The sequence below is a fragment of the Centropristis striata genome, chromosome 23 (assembly GCF_030273125.1).
Source record: "Centropristis striata isolate RG_2023a ecotype Rhode Island chromosome 23, C.striata_1.0, whole genome shotgun sequence".
Classification (NCBI taxonomy): domain Eukaryota; kingdom Metazoa; phylum Chordata; class Actinopteri; order Perciformes; family Serranidae; genus Centropristis; species Centropristis striata.
The window spans coordinates 12,487,193-12,503,272 of NC_081539.1; the positions used below are offsets into that span (position 1 = coordinate 12,487,193).

The 16,080-nt window shown below is 41.9% G+C and overlaps 1 protein-coding gene across 3 annotated transcripts in view; it reads right to left on the minus strand.

The window, feature by feature from the left end:
- Positions 1 to 16,080, minus strand: part of scrib (scribble planar cell polarity protein) — a 71,472-nt gene that overhangs the window by 42,715 nt on the left and 12,677 nt on the right. For all 3 annotated transcript variants that reach the window (XM_059326603.1, XM_059326604.1, XM_059326602.1), the window contains exons 2-4: positions 2,188 to 2,305; positions 665 to 743; positions 52 to 141 (exon numbers count right to left, since the gene is read on the minus strand). In XM_059326603.1, coding sequence (XP_059182586.1) covers positions 52 to 141; positions 665 to 743; positions 2,188 to 2,305 — 287 coding nt within the window. The remainder of the gene's footprint in view (positions 1 to 51; positions 142 to 664; positions 744 to 2,187; positions 2,306 to 16,080) is intronic.

A 16,080-nucleotide genomic window follows, 5' to 3' on the forward strand; every position in this document is an offset into this window, starting at 1 on the left:
AAACACAAACGTTATTCTGTCATATTATCTACTATGAGCTTTTGTACATACTTTCCAATATCGTTGGGCAATATCTGCAATGACACATCGTTGAGTGCCAAGTGAGCCAGCGCTCGGAGTTGAGTGAAACCATCCGGCAATCTGAGGCAGAAAGACAGGAGGGGAAAAAACATGGAGAGACTCTTATAAGGATTTGTTGTACAGCGTATGGAATCACTTGACTGGACTATTAACCCCTTTACACATTCTCATATGTTAAAGTATTGAACATCAAAGCTTTAGCCAGTCTATCATCGATAGAGGATGAGGCAAAAAATGCAACCAGAGAGCAGTGTAACAATGACTTTATACAGAAATATCATAGGGATTAAATCCAAGAAGAACTGTTTTTGGTCATAAAGGCACATTGTCACACAATGCATTATCTCTTCCAGGCATTTATTAACATACTGTGCATAATTGTTTCTTAGCAACTGAGTGATTTCAAGAATTTCACTGCCCATTTTAAATAGGAATGCAAAAGTAATTAGAGCATACAAAAGACACATCATGCTTTGTTTCATTTTTCCAAAGCAGTGTTGCTTCTCTCCCCCCTCGTTGCATCTGGGCAAACATCATATTTTCTCACAGTGATGATGAATGCAGTGAGTTCCCACTCATTTACCTGGAGAGGGGGTTTCCACTGAAGTCTGCGATCTCCAAGGCCCTGCAAAACTTAATGCTCTCGGGGATCTCAGGAATGTCTGCAGGAGAAAAGAGGAGGGTGTGCAGGGGGGAGACAGGCATCAGCACCATGGACACGCAGATTTAAAGCAGGGAGGGGGGCATATTCTATGGAGCGAATCATTTTAAGTTCCTTGTAATCACATCCAGATGGCCAGAATCAGAGAAGTGAGAGAAAAGAAAGAAAAAAATGAGAAAGAAAGAGATGGAAGTTGTACTAGGGAGGACATTGTTGAAAGTTCACCGTTATGTCTTCATTTTCCTCCCATCTCATAAAATTTAGATAGCAATCTGTTACTTTAGGATAATTTCCCATGTATGGTATGCAGAGTTAAAAAAGTGTCTAATGTAAAGAGAAAAAGAGGGAAACCTATGGAAGAGAGTTTACAGCTGGATGGTGTGAAGGCTTCTTTAATGATAGGGCCATTCATCTATTTGGCATCTGTTCTATCCTTCATAGCCCATCTGCATTTTGGACATTGCAATACAACTATGCAGATTTGACTTTAAATTAGTCAGAGTGGCAAAGTACATACATATTGCTTGTATCATACAAGCAATCATTTCCTAAATGCTTGCTCAGTTTATGGGAAACAGAATTAAACTAATGTCACTGCACTTTGACTGACTGAACCATACCCCCATTTTAAGCACTAGACAAAGATACACATAAAGAAGGGACAGGTTAAGAACTTTTACCACTGGATCTTGCAGGTGCACGTTGAGAAATCCCTACTGAGCCAAGCAGCCTATGACGCTTATCTGGCTCAGCGTCGTCCTGCAGCAGGAGCCGACAGGCAGACAGATGGGAAAGGCCCTTACAGGCCACTGCACACTGCTCCCACAGCACTTGATGCAGTGTGTAGCAGAGCAGATGTCTCTCATCTACCATATAGGCCCTCCTGACACGGAGTATCAGTGTATTTGTGTGCAGCATGCAAGGACAGAGAGGGCAAGATATTTGTGTGTGTGTGTTCGTGCGTGCGTGTGTGTGTGTGTGTGTGTGTGCTACAGCTGATGAGTTGCAGAAATTAAACAGCTGTCTGAAATGGAAATCTAACCTTAAGTCTCAGTAACATGTATGTTCATGCTGCATCATGGTGTTGAATTTCTTTTGCTTGTCTTATAGGAGTATTTCAGGGGCACTGTGCGTCATGTGTGAATATGTCTGTTGTGCTCTGGGGTAAAGTGGATAATCTGGCCAAGAGGGCCTGCTAATATTTATCTAGTTGTTGCTGCTGGCATGTTGATACTCCAACCGATTGGACTATGCTCCCGTTGCTTAACACCACATGGCAGGAATCATTTTTACGCCCTTTTTGTTTTGTGTTTTTGGGGGTGGTCTAGACAAGAGAGGAAAACATGTCATTAAAGTAATTGTGTGTAAATGGGTGGTCTTAAAGGGCGGGGAACGCAGAGCATCTGACACTAGTGCACAGTGGACTTGTGTGTGTATTGGTGTACCATTTCTGGAGATGTCGAGCTCCACCAGCTGCATGAAGTTGGCCACCTCAGGAGGGAGTCTCTGGATCTCATTGTCACTCAGGCCGAGCTTCCGTAGGTTCAGTAGTCTGAAGAAAGGCTGTGAAGACACATGGCACAGTGTTAATGAAAACAGAACATGAAATAGCTTCTCATTCAATCCTGCCAGGATGAATCGAGGGACAGTGATTGCAGGTTATGCTATCGAATCTATAAAACTAGATAAGTAATAATAATCTCATTATCGATTATCTCATGATTATTGTTTGATGGAATGTCTTTGTTTTTGCAGACAAACAGTATAAAACCAAACATTAAAGATGAGACAAAAGCAGCAGATTCTCACATTTGAGAAGCTGGAACCTGAGAATGTTTGATATTTCTGCTTGTAAAAAACACAAAAAAACAACTTGGACTAAAATAGATGGCAAGAACTTTAAGCCATCAATGAATCAAATGATAATGTCAGGACTTGTGACAATTTTTAGATCAAAAGTGGACATACAGCAGCGTAATAATAAAAACAGAATGAAACAAGTGGTGAGAGTAACTGCAGGCTTAAACATGATGTGTTTAGATTACTGTCATTAACGTTTTAAATGTTGAGTACTATTTGTCTGCTGTAAAGTGAGCACACAAAACATCCTGTATACTCAGATGCGGGTCGTTTCCAGGACCCGTTTTAAAAACATTCCATCGTGATATTCCCAAAAACTCCTCCTCACTATGGCAACACCAACCAAACAAAGTGGCTTTCGATAGGAGAGCCGAGGAGAGTGCTGCGGCTATGGCCTTGCCAAGTGCTTTCACAAGAGCCTGGTTGTTGGACGGGACAGCGTTCAGAAGCATTCCTCCGCCAGCCGCGCTGTGTGCGTCTGTGTGTGTTTCTGTGTGTCATCTGCCGTTAAGATGGACAGACAAGACAGGCTGGCGGGGAACAGCAAGACTAAGAGGCCAAAACTATGCAGTGATTAACCCCTCAATCAGTCGCTGGTTCTGCTACCCACAGAGGACCCACTGTCTGCCCTGTCAAGAGCCAGTCGACTCCCCAGACGCTGCAAGCGAGGAAGACTCTTGAGAAACTTGCCGAGTTGGGCTTTCTGGAGTAGGTAATTTGTGTAAACTCATTATTCAGGGATGTTTTCTGAATATAGGGTGCACAGACGTCTACAAGCTTGGAGCCTAAATCTTAATTCAAATTAAACCTCATGTGCTCATCGAAGCCCTCTGTTAAAAACAACCTTTGTGCATCAATTACCAGCAATTAATATATTAAATTGAAAAATCCAGACAATTTCCAACCTCCTGCTTCGCCACTAGGATTTTTAAAATGTGGCACTGTCACACTCCTGTTTCCAAACTGCTGCATAAACATGTAGAAGAGCAGATAAGACAAAACCTTCTTTGATGTGTATTGTCAGGCTGCTGCTTGTCAAAAGTGTGAAAACGCACATGTACACACACTTTCTACAACATGCTGGGAGACAGCTCTGCAATCATGCTGACAAAGAGAAGAATGCTGCAGTTCAGCTCCACTCTGTTCCTCGATGATAGATGTTTCCTTCGCTTAACTAGTTATGTGTATTGAATTGGGGGGGAGGTGGGAGGGGGGTTGCTGGAAGTGCAAGACAGGGCTTGTCAGGACTTTCCCAACAATCAAATTTCCCAGCACTCGACTGGTAGGTCATACTGGCATCTCCACCTGATGGAGAGTGAAATTGGTAGAGCAGGGAGGACATAAATACAGGAAAAGACGGAGCCAGAGAGAGAGACAAAGAGGGTGTTGGCTCACTGAGTAGCAGGTGACAGGTATCAGATGACAGGAACAGGAAACAGGAGCTGAGGCCGACCATGTGATCGGGGCCAAGCCCATATGGGAACCGGCCTCCAGGAGGGGAGGGAACCTTGCTGGCAGAGCAGGTGACACTCAGGAGACTGAAAGCCTCTCAGGGAAAAGGGTGTGTTGTAACCTTAGATACAAGAGCACACTTCAAAACAATATATCAACTCTTCAGAAATGCCGATGAAATGTCAGGTTTTACTTTAACTTCCTACACTGATGCAGGTCTCTCATACTAAAATATGAGAAGCCATATTGCTGCTAATAGACAATCGCCAATTCTTCCATTCAGGCTTAACCAATCACCTAATAAAAGCTTTTGAATCAGTGCATTCCTGCCCTCTCTTGATAACGTCCAGAGCTCGATCAGTTAGACTATATGCAATTATGCCTGAGAACAAGAAATTATGAACACTCACAAAGATGGTCATTCACTCCTGAGTGGCTGCTCACAGACAGGCTCACTGGTGTTTTTCTGGGAAACAACTGTGACGCTGTACCGAATTCTCAAACCAGCTTTGCTCCACCATTAAATACAAGCTTCGTACAGCTTTTTATGAGTATAATTCAAGCACTTTCAAGGTACCTTAACCAAAACTTTCCAGACTCTCAAAGCCTTTTACTGTCAAATTGAAATTGTTACTATGAATTTAGCTGTGAAGTTACAGAATTCACTTATGCCAACAGCAACAATGTATACTGACACTTTATTATCCAGCTGTTCACATTAACTTTGATTGATTTGATCATGATTATTTAACAATTGCTAATTGACAGAGTAAGGGATTAACAGAGGATTTACATAGCTAGGAATGACAAGATTGTTTTATTTCAAATATGAAATTATTTTCCTTTTACATGATTGATTTTTTAGCTGAAACACCAGTTTACGTTAAAAGTATATTCAAATTCAAGCATATTCAATACCTTGAAAACATAACGGTTAAAGTTAAGCAATTTCCAGACTTTTAACAAGCCTTATGCAAGTATGCAACACCAAGATTTACAGCATGTAATCGTCTTGGTATGTTTCTGAGAAAACTGTAAGATACCAAATACTTTCAATCAAGTAGCATGCAATAAGAATGCTCTTTGATGTGTCCCAAGAACTGCTAATTCCATCAATGAAAACTGGATCTGATGTTCCTGCCATTTCCCACTGACTGACGTACTTTCAGATTAAACAATGGACAACCAACAGTGTTATACGGGTCAATGGGTCAATTGGAATAACAAGCGGGAGCAGTGGGATTTAGTGTACCGCCACCGTCCCCTCATTGTATTAGGGAGCCACAACAGTCTGCTCAGTGACTCAGGCAGTTTTTACAGCACAGTGCTTGTGTGTGTAACCATTTATAGAGTGAGGCGGCACATTGGTTAGAACCAGTGTGCTACACTTCCTTTACAACTTTGCAATTGGGATGTTTTAATGAGGGCCTTGTGAGAGCTGTTTACTTAGGGAAGGGAGTGAAGCTGTGAACAGGAGGATATAGTACGCTGGAACATAAAGGAGCGGGGGAGTGGTAGATAAATGATAGCCATGTCAGCAGAGGGCAGTGTAGGGTCTCAAGAGCACTTACAGTATTACACAGTATAGCAGTCACCACAGCTAATTTGCAAACTACCATAAGAATACCATTTTCCACCAATTTTGCTCATGCCTAAAATGAGAGTATAACCAATTCCATGTTTCAGTTTTAAATAGAAAATATTTACTGTTTAAAACTGAAACAATAAAAAAAAGCAAGCACAAATACTGGGAATTAAAACGAACCATCTGATTACAGTCGAGTCGTCAAGTCAAGTCAAGTCAAGTATGAAGTCTCTGTTTGGCCAATTTGTACATTTCTAAGGACAGCTTTGGCAACTAAAAGATCAAATAGTGCTTGATTACTTGCATGTACCGTACTAATTTTACCTCTTAAACAGCTTGGAGTTAAAGTGAAAAAAGGAGTGGTAAATTACATTAATGGTGCACAGATTCTGTTGGACTCTGATAAGGTTTCACACAGGAGATGATTGGGTCTGCGTAACATCCACAATGTGACCAACTCAAGCTAGTGTGAAATGAGTTCTGTGGTGTGTGGGTTCTTATTTGAGATATCCCCTATTACTATACAGTGAATGAAGCCCTGTTACCCATGAGCAACCTGTGACAGAGAGCAGTGTGTGTGCACGAGTCGAAAAAGACACGCTGCACTTTAGTGAGTGTGTGTGCAGTATCGTAAAATGCTCTGCTTATCTGCATCGCCCTGCTTAGCTTACATTCCACTCAGACAGTGTTAATGTGCCTCAGGATGTGCATTTGTATGTGTGTGCATGCATGCTTGTGTATTTTGCCGACTACTTTAAGTCACAGGAGAGAGGATCCTGTGCTGTAGGTCTAAAAGTCAGCACACACCACTGTTTACAGAGTCTTAAGTTTTTCTTTGGTTAAGGTTGCCAGGAACTCTTGCTACAGGAGTAGGACTCAACATGCATGTGTGTGTCAGAGGGAAAGAGCAGCATGTTAATGTGCATATTTGTGTGTTCATGTGTATTAGCAGTAGTGGGTGTTTGTTTAAGAGTGTTTATGAGTGTGTTTATGTGCACTAGAAGAGACTGTAAATTTACAGGGTGGAATGTTAATGTTTGCGGACCCCACATCACTTCAGAGAAACTAATTAAAATGTGACTACAGATGTCCAACAAGCACGGTGTGACACATGTGAGTAAACTGTATGTTCTCTGTATGAGTAACGTCCCACTGTAGGTGCAGTGAGCCGAAGCTTGATGTTCACAGAGGCTGCAGTGTTCCAGTCAAGTGACTCCATTTACCTTATGGTTTCCCTCCAATCATGCCATCAGACTACAGACAGAGCAGGCTCCGTCTGCCCTGCAAACACACAGACTCACTAAATTCAACCTCCCTCTTCAGGAGCACATTTAGTGTGCAGGAGACCGTAAAGAAATCCCAGACACTCAACTCCATGTTTGCCCTAATTCATTAACCTAAGGCCACGTTTGCCATTAAAAAAAACTACTGCTATATTTTCTGCAGAGATAAAGGTGTACGGTCCTGGCATTTAGTGAAATGAAAACCAAAAGGGTTGAACCAACTTGATCAGGTCCCAGCTCGCCTGCAGAGGTATTTCATCAAAGGACCCAGATTTGCTAGAAAGAGGAACTTCATAGTATCACTAAACATCTCTTGTCCATTCTTCCAATTGACAAATTTTTCGGTTTTGGTTTTACTCTAAAACACTTCCTTTCCTCTGAAAGTGGAAGTCCTATTCACACATTCCCAAGTCTCTTAATCCTGTGCCAAATCTGCCCCGTCGGCCTAGTCTGCATGTCCCCACTCTTCCCAATGTCAATTTCCTCACAATGCACAAAACTACACACACACTGCATGCACACTACTGGGGTAAGGGGCTCAAAGAGCGGGGAGGGGAGAGCACATGCTTTTGTGCTGGCCTGGACTCTTTCAGTGTCCGGGGAAATAAAAAGCAGAGCAGATTTGGTTGACTGAGTAACTTGGTCGGTCACTCGTATGGCAAGCCTCATTACTGCACACTCGTTTCTATAGATAGCTGCAGTCTTTGTTGTGGTATAAACTCAGCACATAAGTGAGAACAGACTCGAGGTAGCTCTGCATTAAGAATCAGTCCACCTATTAGTTAACCTCATATTTTCAGTGAAGTAATGTAAAATAAAAGTGCAAGCACCAGCAAGACAAGTAATTTCAAGGCCAATGCAAATGCAGCATGGACTGATGTTGCTATGCTTCTTGGCAAATGCATCCCCTCCCCCTGTAAACCACCATAAACTTCCCAAAACTTCTACACATGAATGACACCCTAACTGGTCCTCTTCCCCTCCTCCTTCCCACTGCTCTCTCTGCTGCTCCACCTCTCTGGGTTCCCTCCATTTTCCTTGGCAGAGGGACAAAGGCCAAGCAGCCAGCCCCACACAGGGCTGTCAGTCACAGGCCTGCTCTGGCTGCCCCCCTCTCTGCACCCCAGCCAGGGGATTCCTCCATTGTCCAAAAGGGCACCACAGAGAAGGGAGAGAGGGCTAGAAATGGTAGGATGAAGACTTGAAAGAGGAATGTTGCAAAGGATAACAAAAGGCAGGAATGACTAAGAAGGATAGAGAAAGCGAGAGGGGAGAGCATTGCAGGGAAGAAAAGGAAGATTGTGTGCAAAGTAGAGAAGAGAGAGCTGAGAGAAAGGGAGTGACGGTGGATTATTAATGAAGAATAGAGGGTAAACAATGGATTCCCACAGTGCTCTGGACGCTCTGCACCACTAATGGGGACAGAGACTTCAGCCACTGACCAAGAAATTACCTCAACAGACTATAGACTCTTTTCTCTGACAGATGAATAATATAATGTATTAATCCAAACAAAACAATGCAACAAATCAACAGACTGTCATTAATGTGGTTTAGTCTAGTCCACTGTGGCCGATATACAGTGTTGAGTACAATGCTCCCTTTTGCCTCATCATAAAACACAAACACATCAGGCCGACAATGCAACCATCCACCTAACCATGCTATAAAACCAACATCCCACTTCCTCTGCCCTCACCCACTGTCTCCCACGCACTCGCTCTCTTTGTTGCTTGCAGCTCAGGTGTATTTATGAGACAGAAACAAGCAAGAACAACCAAATGCACCGGCACTACACTGCTGAATTGCACCTATGTATTTGATTAACTTAAATAAAACACGGCCACACAAAATGTGGCAACTAAGTAGGCATGTGGGTGAATATGTCTTTGTATGGCCATGTAATTGAGTTTGTATGCCGTTGTAAAACACTGTGCATGTGTGTGCGGGTGTTTGTGTTACACTTAAGTGGCACTTTCAGCCGTGACTTCTCTTATCCGGCTCCAGTCCCTCAACAGGCCACACAGAGAGAAGGGCGTGGTATAATTGGTATGACTGACAGCCTAGCTAACTCCCTTCAACTTACACCTGTCCTGGTGTCTTTGATCTGTGCGGAGAGCAAACACAGTCGAAAGTCAAGCCAAGAGATGTCTGAGCCCAACACCACACATTAGCAATTCTGAGCTACATTCAGCCAAATCCAGCTCTGACAATAAAGACATTGAGGCTTGACATATAAAACAACAGATGAAAGTAGTGGTCGACCGATACAGGTTTTTTAATGCCGATACCGATTATTTTGACATCAGTCTTATCCGATCCCCAATATGTGCTGCCGATTTTTTTGGGCCGATTCTTGAAGCCGATATTGCCTTTTCTCTCTCCATTTACATGATAAAAATGACACAATGATAACAAATGTTACAAAAGTCTAAATTTAAACAAAAAAAGAAACATTTATTAACAAAACAAACAAAACATATTAACAGTTGGATAGCAAACAATGTGTATGTTGTTCTAGGCCTCGAGGTGGTGGCGCCTCAGATGAGTCCACATATTTGATGTGCTTTTCTTTTTTCCGGTATCAGCAGCAGCTCTCCAGCAAATGGCAGATGTTGCACCGAGCCTTGCCTGGTGTTAGCTCAGTGAAATGGGCTAATTGACCAGCGAACACACGAACGTATCGGCCGATACCGATACAAGTAAAAAAGACACAAATATCGGCCGATATATATTGGCTGGCCCATATATCGGTCTATCTCTAGATGTAAGTAGCTCTTCCCTTGGCAGTATACACAAAATGAGGAAGATGAGGAAAAAAATGCAATGAGTCCAAACGTTATAGAAGACCTGGACTGTTTTTATAGGGGGGAAAGATTTCACAGTTGGTGATTGGGGATTGGAACTGGAATGAAAATGGACATTTTAATCTGTATTGTACACAATTTTTGCACCAGTGTGACTCTGCAAAAGTGTTCAGCGTCAGTCATTTGATAACCATTTTGAATAAAGAATAAATAAAAATAAATACCTCAAACCAATTTTTTGAAAATTTTCTGTGTTAAAAAAGTATATTGGTGCATATTGTACAACATAGCAATAGACACCAATATACCTTTTATAGGTCAACAGTGGCTAACAATATAGGTCAGCTGATATATATCGCCCGGGCTCTTGAGAAGATCAACTTTGAAAACAGCATGTTCCCAAAAAAAGTCTCTTTGCATGTTCCATCTTTGTTTGTAGCAGCTGAGCCCATTTCAATCCATTTAAATTGCTTAAATGAAGCCTACTGAGGAAAAGCAGCCATTTAATATTTTACAGGCTCTTAATGAACCCTAATGTTGTGTATAATCGAGTAAGGGCACAGCCTTAAATTTGCATCCCCAACTGATACACTTGTAGCACCTGGGGCAACTAGTTATGAATTGCTGGCATGAATAGTACTCTCTCTTGTTCTTTCTGCCCTCTGGACATCCTGTGTTTAGCTGTTCTGCCATGTTTTTCTTTAGAGGGGATGAGTCCAAGAATAACTAATGAGGAAGGGATGGATGCATGTTCACAGTTTATGTATTGGTTTACGATTGTAAGAAGTCCAGATAACGTGGGATTCTCCGTTTTTCCTAGATTTATCAACATATCTGTAAAACTGAGTTTCTCCACAAAGAATCATGCACAAGCAAAACTTTATATTGTGTATTTGCCAGAGATATGCTTATACATTTCTTGGAAATAAGCAATTCAGCATCAAAATATTAAAAAAATTTAAAAAAAAAAAAAAATTTAAATGACCAACTGAGTAAAGAAATCTTAGTTGGGGGCAGTGCTACTTTTATACGAGTCAGACTGACTGAAACAATGATAATGCAGCAACATTAATCACCTCCGAACTACCTGCTGAACAAACAGTACAGACACATGGTGTTTCCACTAAACCACTTCAAGAGCCAAAAAATTCTATTAAAGTCAACATGGTTAATAAAACAACCACAGCGACAAGTTGGGCTTTCCCCCTTTTGCCTCCTGGGAATGCTGATGAGTTTTGTTGAGTTGACACAACACTATAATGTTTCAATGGATCCAAATGTGCAGCCTGGAATGTTCGGTTGATAGATTCCTCTTTGACAGCTGTATATATAATGTCAATGCACATTGTAACATAAATAGTTCGCCTATATCACACTTGTGTCTGTTGATATATACTCCAGAGGGCTGAAGGAGGGAGATTGAAAGAGAACAGGTGGACATGGCATTGTGTGGCTAAGAGGCTCTTCCACTCACAACTATACATGGCTAAAGAGTATCGCTATGGCACATGAACAACCTAGGATTTTTTTAAAAAGCTGTACCTTTTTCTTTTTTTAGCTGTGTAAATGGTTTGTTATATTTGCCACCCATCCCATACCCAAGTACAATAAATGTGGATTATGAGGCATTAATTAATCTGTATTAATGTTTAAGTGCAATTAACTATATTTTTTCCAAAACACAGTTGTGCTTTCACAATGATATACTCTGGCACTGTGACACTTCTGATTATTCTTTCTTGCGATTGCTTGGCATAGTAAAGCGATTTTAAGTCAGCATTTTATAAATAGACAAGTAATCCCTCCACTGTTACTGTATTGGTGGGCTAATCACTGCTTTGGTCACTAAATGGGAAAAGCTTGCACCATCAGTCCTGAGACACCATGCCCACGAGTTGATTAACATCAACATACAGTAAGGGAAAGATCGGGAGTAAGAACTGCCTCCCAACACAAATTTGCAATCCAAACTAAATTCAAAGCAGCAGCCGGGCTGAAAACCTTGAACTTGATCTTTTCTGAGCTCTTACACCTGCCTGCAGTGTGCTTCCGTTTCAGGTTTCATAAAGCCCATCTACCAAAGACTAAAACAATCACAACACTTAAGCTAGAAAATCAATAGACCGTTATTGACAACATCCTACTTTTACATTATGGAAAGCAGGACACACTATAATAACACAAAACAACCATCAACACCATCGGCTTGGGAAGTCTGCTAGGGGAAATGACCAGCCATGCTAGAAGTTTTCTGTAGTGATGAACCAAATCTAAAGCCCACTGACCAAAGAGGGTGCAGCAACACCCAACACTGCCTGGAAATGTAAATGATGACTGCAGGTGTCTGGAAAGTCATGACCGCACATTGAACATAAAGGGATGGGCCCAAGTTTTACTCATTACTATTGTTTGCCGATACATTAATGGACAAGCAAGCACACACTGCTCCAATTCAGACTTTAATGTTTAGTTGACCTAATGGCCTGAGATTCTTCAGCTATGCTCTCACACAGCAGGAATGAGTGAGTACACAGGGAGAAACTGTAGAGGAGGCCCTTCACCTCCACCCCCTCTCCGGGACTTCATCACATGCTCTACCATTCTCTTTCTGTGTTCCCACAAACATGACACAAAACCAGAAGCCTATTGTTTATAGTCCACAGAGGACGTTTGGCTCTTTCCTGGATGGGATGGATCCGGTATGTGCTGCTTGCCTGCCAGCTCTCCGTTTGTCCCACAGTGAGGCTGCACTGCAGGGGGACCAACATGGCAACCGGGGCACTGTCTGGCCAAGGCATTGTATAATTTGCTGGCTAGTTAATATACTATCAACACATTACGTGATCAAACCCATTAGCAACAGCAAGATGAGCACTTTGGCTCGGTTGCAGCTTGATTCAGCGTAAACAGAAAGAAGGGCATTGAATAGGCTCAGCAGAAGATATGCTAAACATCTTTTACTACAGGGACGTTTTTGAGTATAGCACCTTAAAAGACTGGCTGAAGGTGCTTGTGTGTGTTGTGAGTGCACAAGCAGCCTCTGTACAATTGAGGCATTGTACGTGTCCAGGTTGTGGCCTCCCTAACAGGATCATGTGGCTCAGTGTCTATCGTTTTCCAGTAACGGTCTCTGCATTTCCCTCTTTCAGCAGGTTTCTGTCTTTATATATCTCTCTCAGGAATGTTTGAAATTGACAGCCATCGTCATGTCATAGCCCCACACAATGTAAACATTTGATTGACCTGGTCAGATAAATTGACAGCTTGCCAAGTGCGTTTATATTTTTTAAAAATCAAAAGGTTCTTGGCAAGACAGTTTTCACACAAACCGAATTTAATGCTGCCGATTTAAGGATCGTTATTCACAGAACATTTATCACATGATTCGTTTAAGTATCTGCTAAAGTCTGAATGACAAGACAGTCCAATGACGAGACAGTCCAATGATGAGGACTGACAAATCACTCGTAGTTATAATCCCTAATGGTTACCTTATAACACAAGGTTATACTATTGCAAGGGTGATTTTGGTGCTTGAAACATGTTGCTTTTTAGTAAAAAAATAAATATTGGCCATTAATTCAAAATATGCTCCACAGTCTCTCCTGGATCAAACTACTTGTAATTCAGCCTCCTCTAGACAAACTGGCAAAGCATAACAGTTTAAACAGATAAACAGGCCTTGTATAATTTCATGACTCAATCATGGGGCTGGAATACAAGTAACCCTGTCAGGTGGCATCAACAGCCAGCCCTGTGCTGCATAGACATGAGCTGACAAACATCTGTCACTTTTGCATGGATCCAACAAATCTGGATTACACAAGAACTCCTAGTTGTTTTGGGTAAATAAATAAAAAGTTCAAATTGGTGGGAAATGTTGTACTTGTATGCCGCCAAACAGCAAAAGGTGAATATAATTCAAATAATTCAGTTACAGAATGTAGCTTGTGTGTGCTCTGTGCTTTTAAATTTGTAGCGTTGAGAGTACAGATCATCATTTCATGTAGTGGTCCACTAGAGCAGCACAAAGTCACCTCTATGTAGTTCACTGATCTAGCATCCCAGCCCCTGCAGAAAAATATCTGTTCCACTTTAGGTGTTGCTATGAAGTATCTCTGCCTTGCAGCTGTAACTTTTTCTAAGCCCAAGGACATAGTGTTGCTTTGAGACTGGTGAATCTGCTCTTCCTCTTTGCGTCTATGTGAGATGTTTGGCTCTTGCAGAGGTCAAGGGTGTGGTGTTGGAAGAAGATTTGGAACAGCAATTGCCAGGGCATCTGTGTACACATGGAAGTACGGTAGTTCTGCAGTGACAGGGGAGTCCCCAGTCCAACTGGTGTCTCTCCCTGACAACGACAGGTAAACGCACCCCCGCATCAGGCAAACCTCTGACTGGCCCTGAGAGATCCATCACCTTGGAGACTAGCATTTATTCAAAGAAGAAGCCAGGGGAATAAGGAAGCAGAAACCTCCCTGGTGACACACTCGACTGACGATGAAATGAAAACTGAGCCTCCCTTCATTCAGACACTTTATCTGCTTCAAGATCAAATACAGTATCTGAACATCTGCATTGTCAGATCACAAACAGGAGAACCATAACTGTACTGCAATCTGGCTTTATGTCCATTATCATGTGTTATTTTCTTTTAAGCACTGAGCCAGAACATCACTTAGTACATACGCTTATCTACAATAATCGACAGAAGACAAGGAAACTGTTACTTAGGATTACATGCCAAACCCCATTAATATGTCACAGAGACAGTATAATTACAGAGCTGTCAGCACACCCCTCCGACATGACTCCAGAGAGGATCAACGCCAGGAACAACCAAAACACTAGCCCTAAACCCACAGGCAAGCACATGTTGATCCCCAATGGCTGTCTGCTCTTCTACATGGCCGACTTCATGAACCTGGTTTGTGATAGCAGATCTAAAAATACGCTGCGGGAAACCTGATTATGCACATAAAAAGAATCACACCGTACTTAACAGCACAGATAGCACATTATGTACCTTCGCCAGCATGACATGTTCCTTGTCTAACAAAAGAATCAAGTGACAAAGTCCAACCAAACATACATGTACGCTCAATCTGTAGTCGTCCTTGACCTTAGCTGACATGTTCCTGTGCTCTTAAGAGCCGTTAGAGTGTTGAGCTGAAGCAAATGTCACACAAAATCACTGTTCACAGACCAACCTGTAACAATACATATTCCTCCTGCAGCCTCTTGCTACCAGACCAGACAAGCCTGCAGAGGATATGTAAGGTGCTATTGTATATAGAACTTCAAAGTGACCATTTACTCAAACACACACACCAATTGTAGATATAGCAGGCTTAATCTGATAGCTAAAAAGGGGCACATGTGCATCTGAATCCCACAATTTTACCTGTTTCTCATCATTTTCATTAAAGCTTTACATGCATTACATTCTGTGAACCACTAAGTGAAAATAAATCAAAGTAAAGGTGAATTGAGGCAGAAACATGCCCACTCAAGTTGAACAACTTTCGACATGGGGGTGAAGCTTTTATATAACGCAGTGAAAATCATAGTACATGCATGTTGTTACAGCAAATATCTGTACTGTAAGTCCAGAAACAAATTGGTTTTGGGGGTCAAATAGACACAAAGTGCAAAAGAAAACAGTGCATATCTTTGTCATATGCTGATTTGACCGAGTGGGAAATTTTACAAAACATGTATCCTATGTAATGGCATCACCGCGTCTAAACTCCCCCAAACATATCTTTGGCATTTCTGTACTACAAATTCGTACTTACTTTTTTAGCCGACATATACACTGGTACTGATATAACTACTATAAGCTAATATCAGCCCAGCCAATATATTGGACAGGCTCTAATCTGAAATTCACTTTATGCCTGAAAATCAATAAGCCGTTGCCTGCGTCTGCTAAACAAGGTGAAATTACCTTACTAAGGCCTGACATTATATGAATATAAATTGACAGGCAGCTCACTACAAAGTGCTATCGAGGTGCCCTCTACATTTTTTCAGCTGAGCTCCTTCTTAGTATTCCCATTTGAGCTTTTAGTCCCAGAAGTTCGTGGGCTATCTTAATTAAAACACTTTTGGAATGAGCTGAGACTCATATTTAACAAGAGGAGACTGAAATTAAGCTTGATTGGCTTGAGAATTCAACTGAAGTGAGATGTGCGTATCATGCATGCTTCAGTGTTTGCCTAAGTATAGTGCCTGTGTGTGGGCTTCACCGACAGGAATGTGAAAGGAGTAAGTTCAAGTGTGTGTGAGAGCAGCTTCCAGAGGGCAGGGCAAACTCCTGGAGATTCCAGGCATGCCTGCATTTCCTCGGAT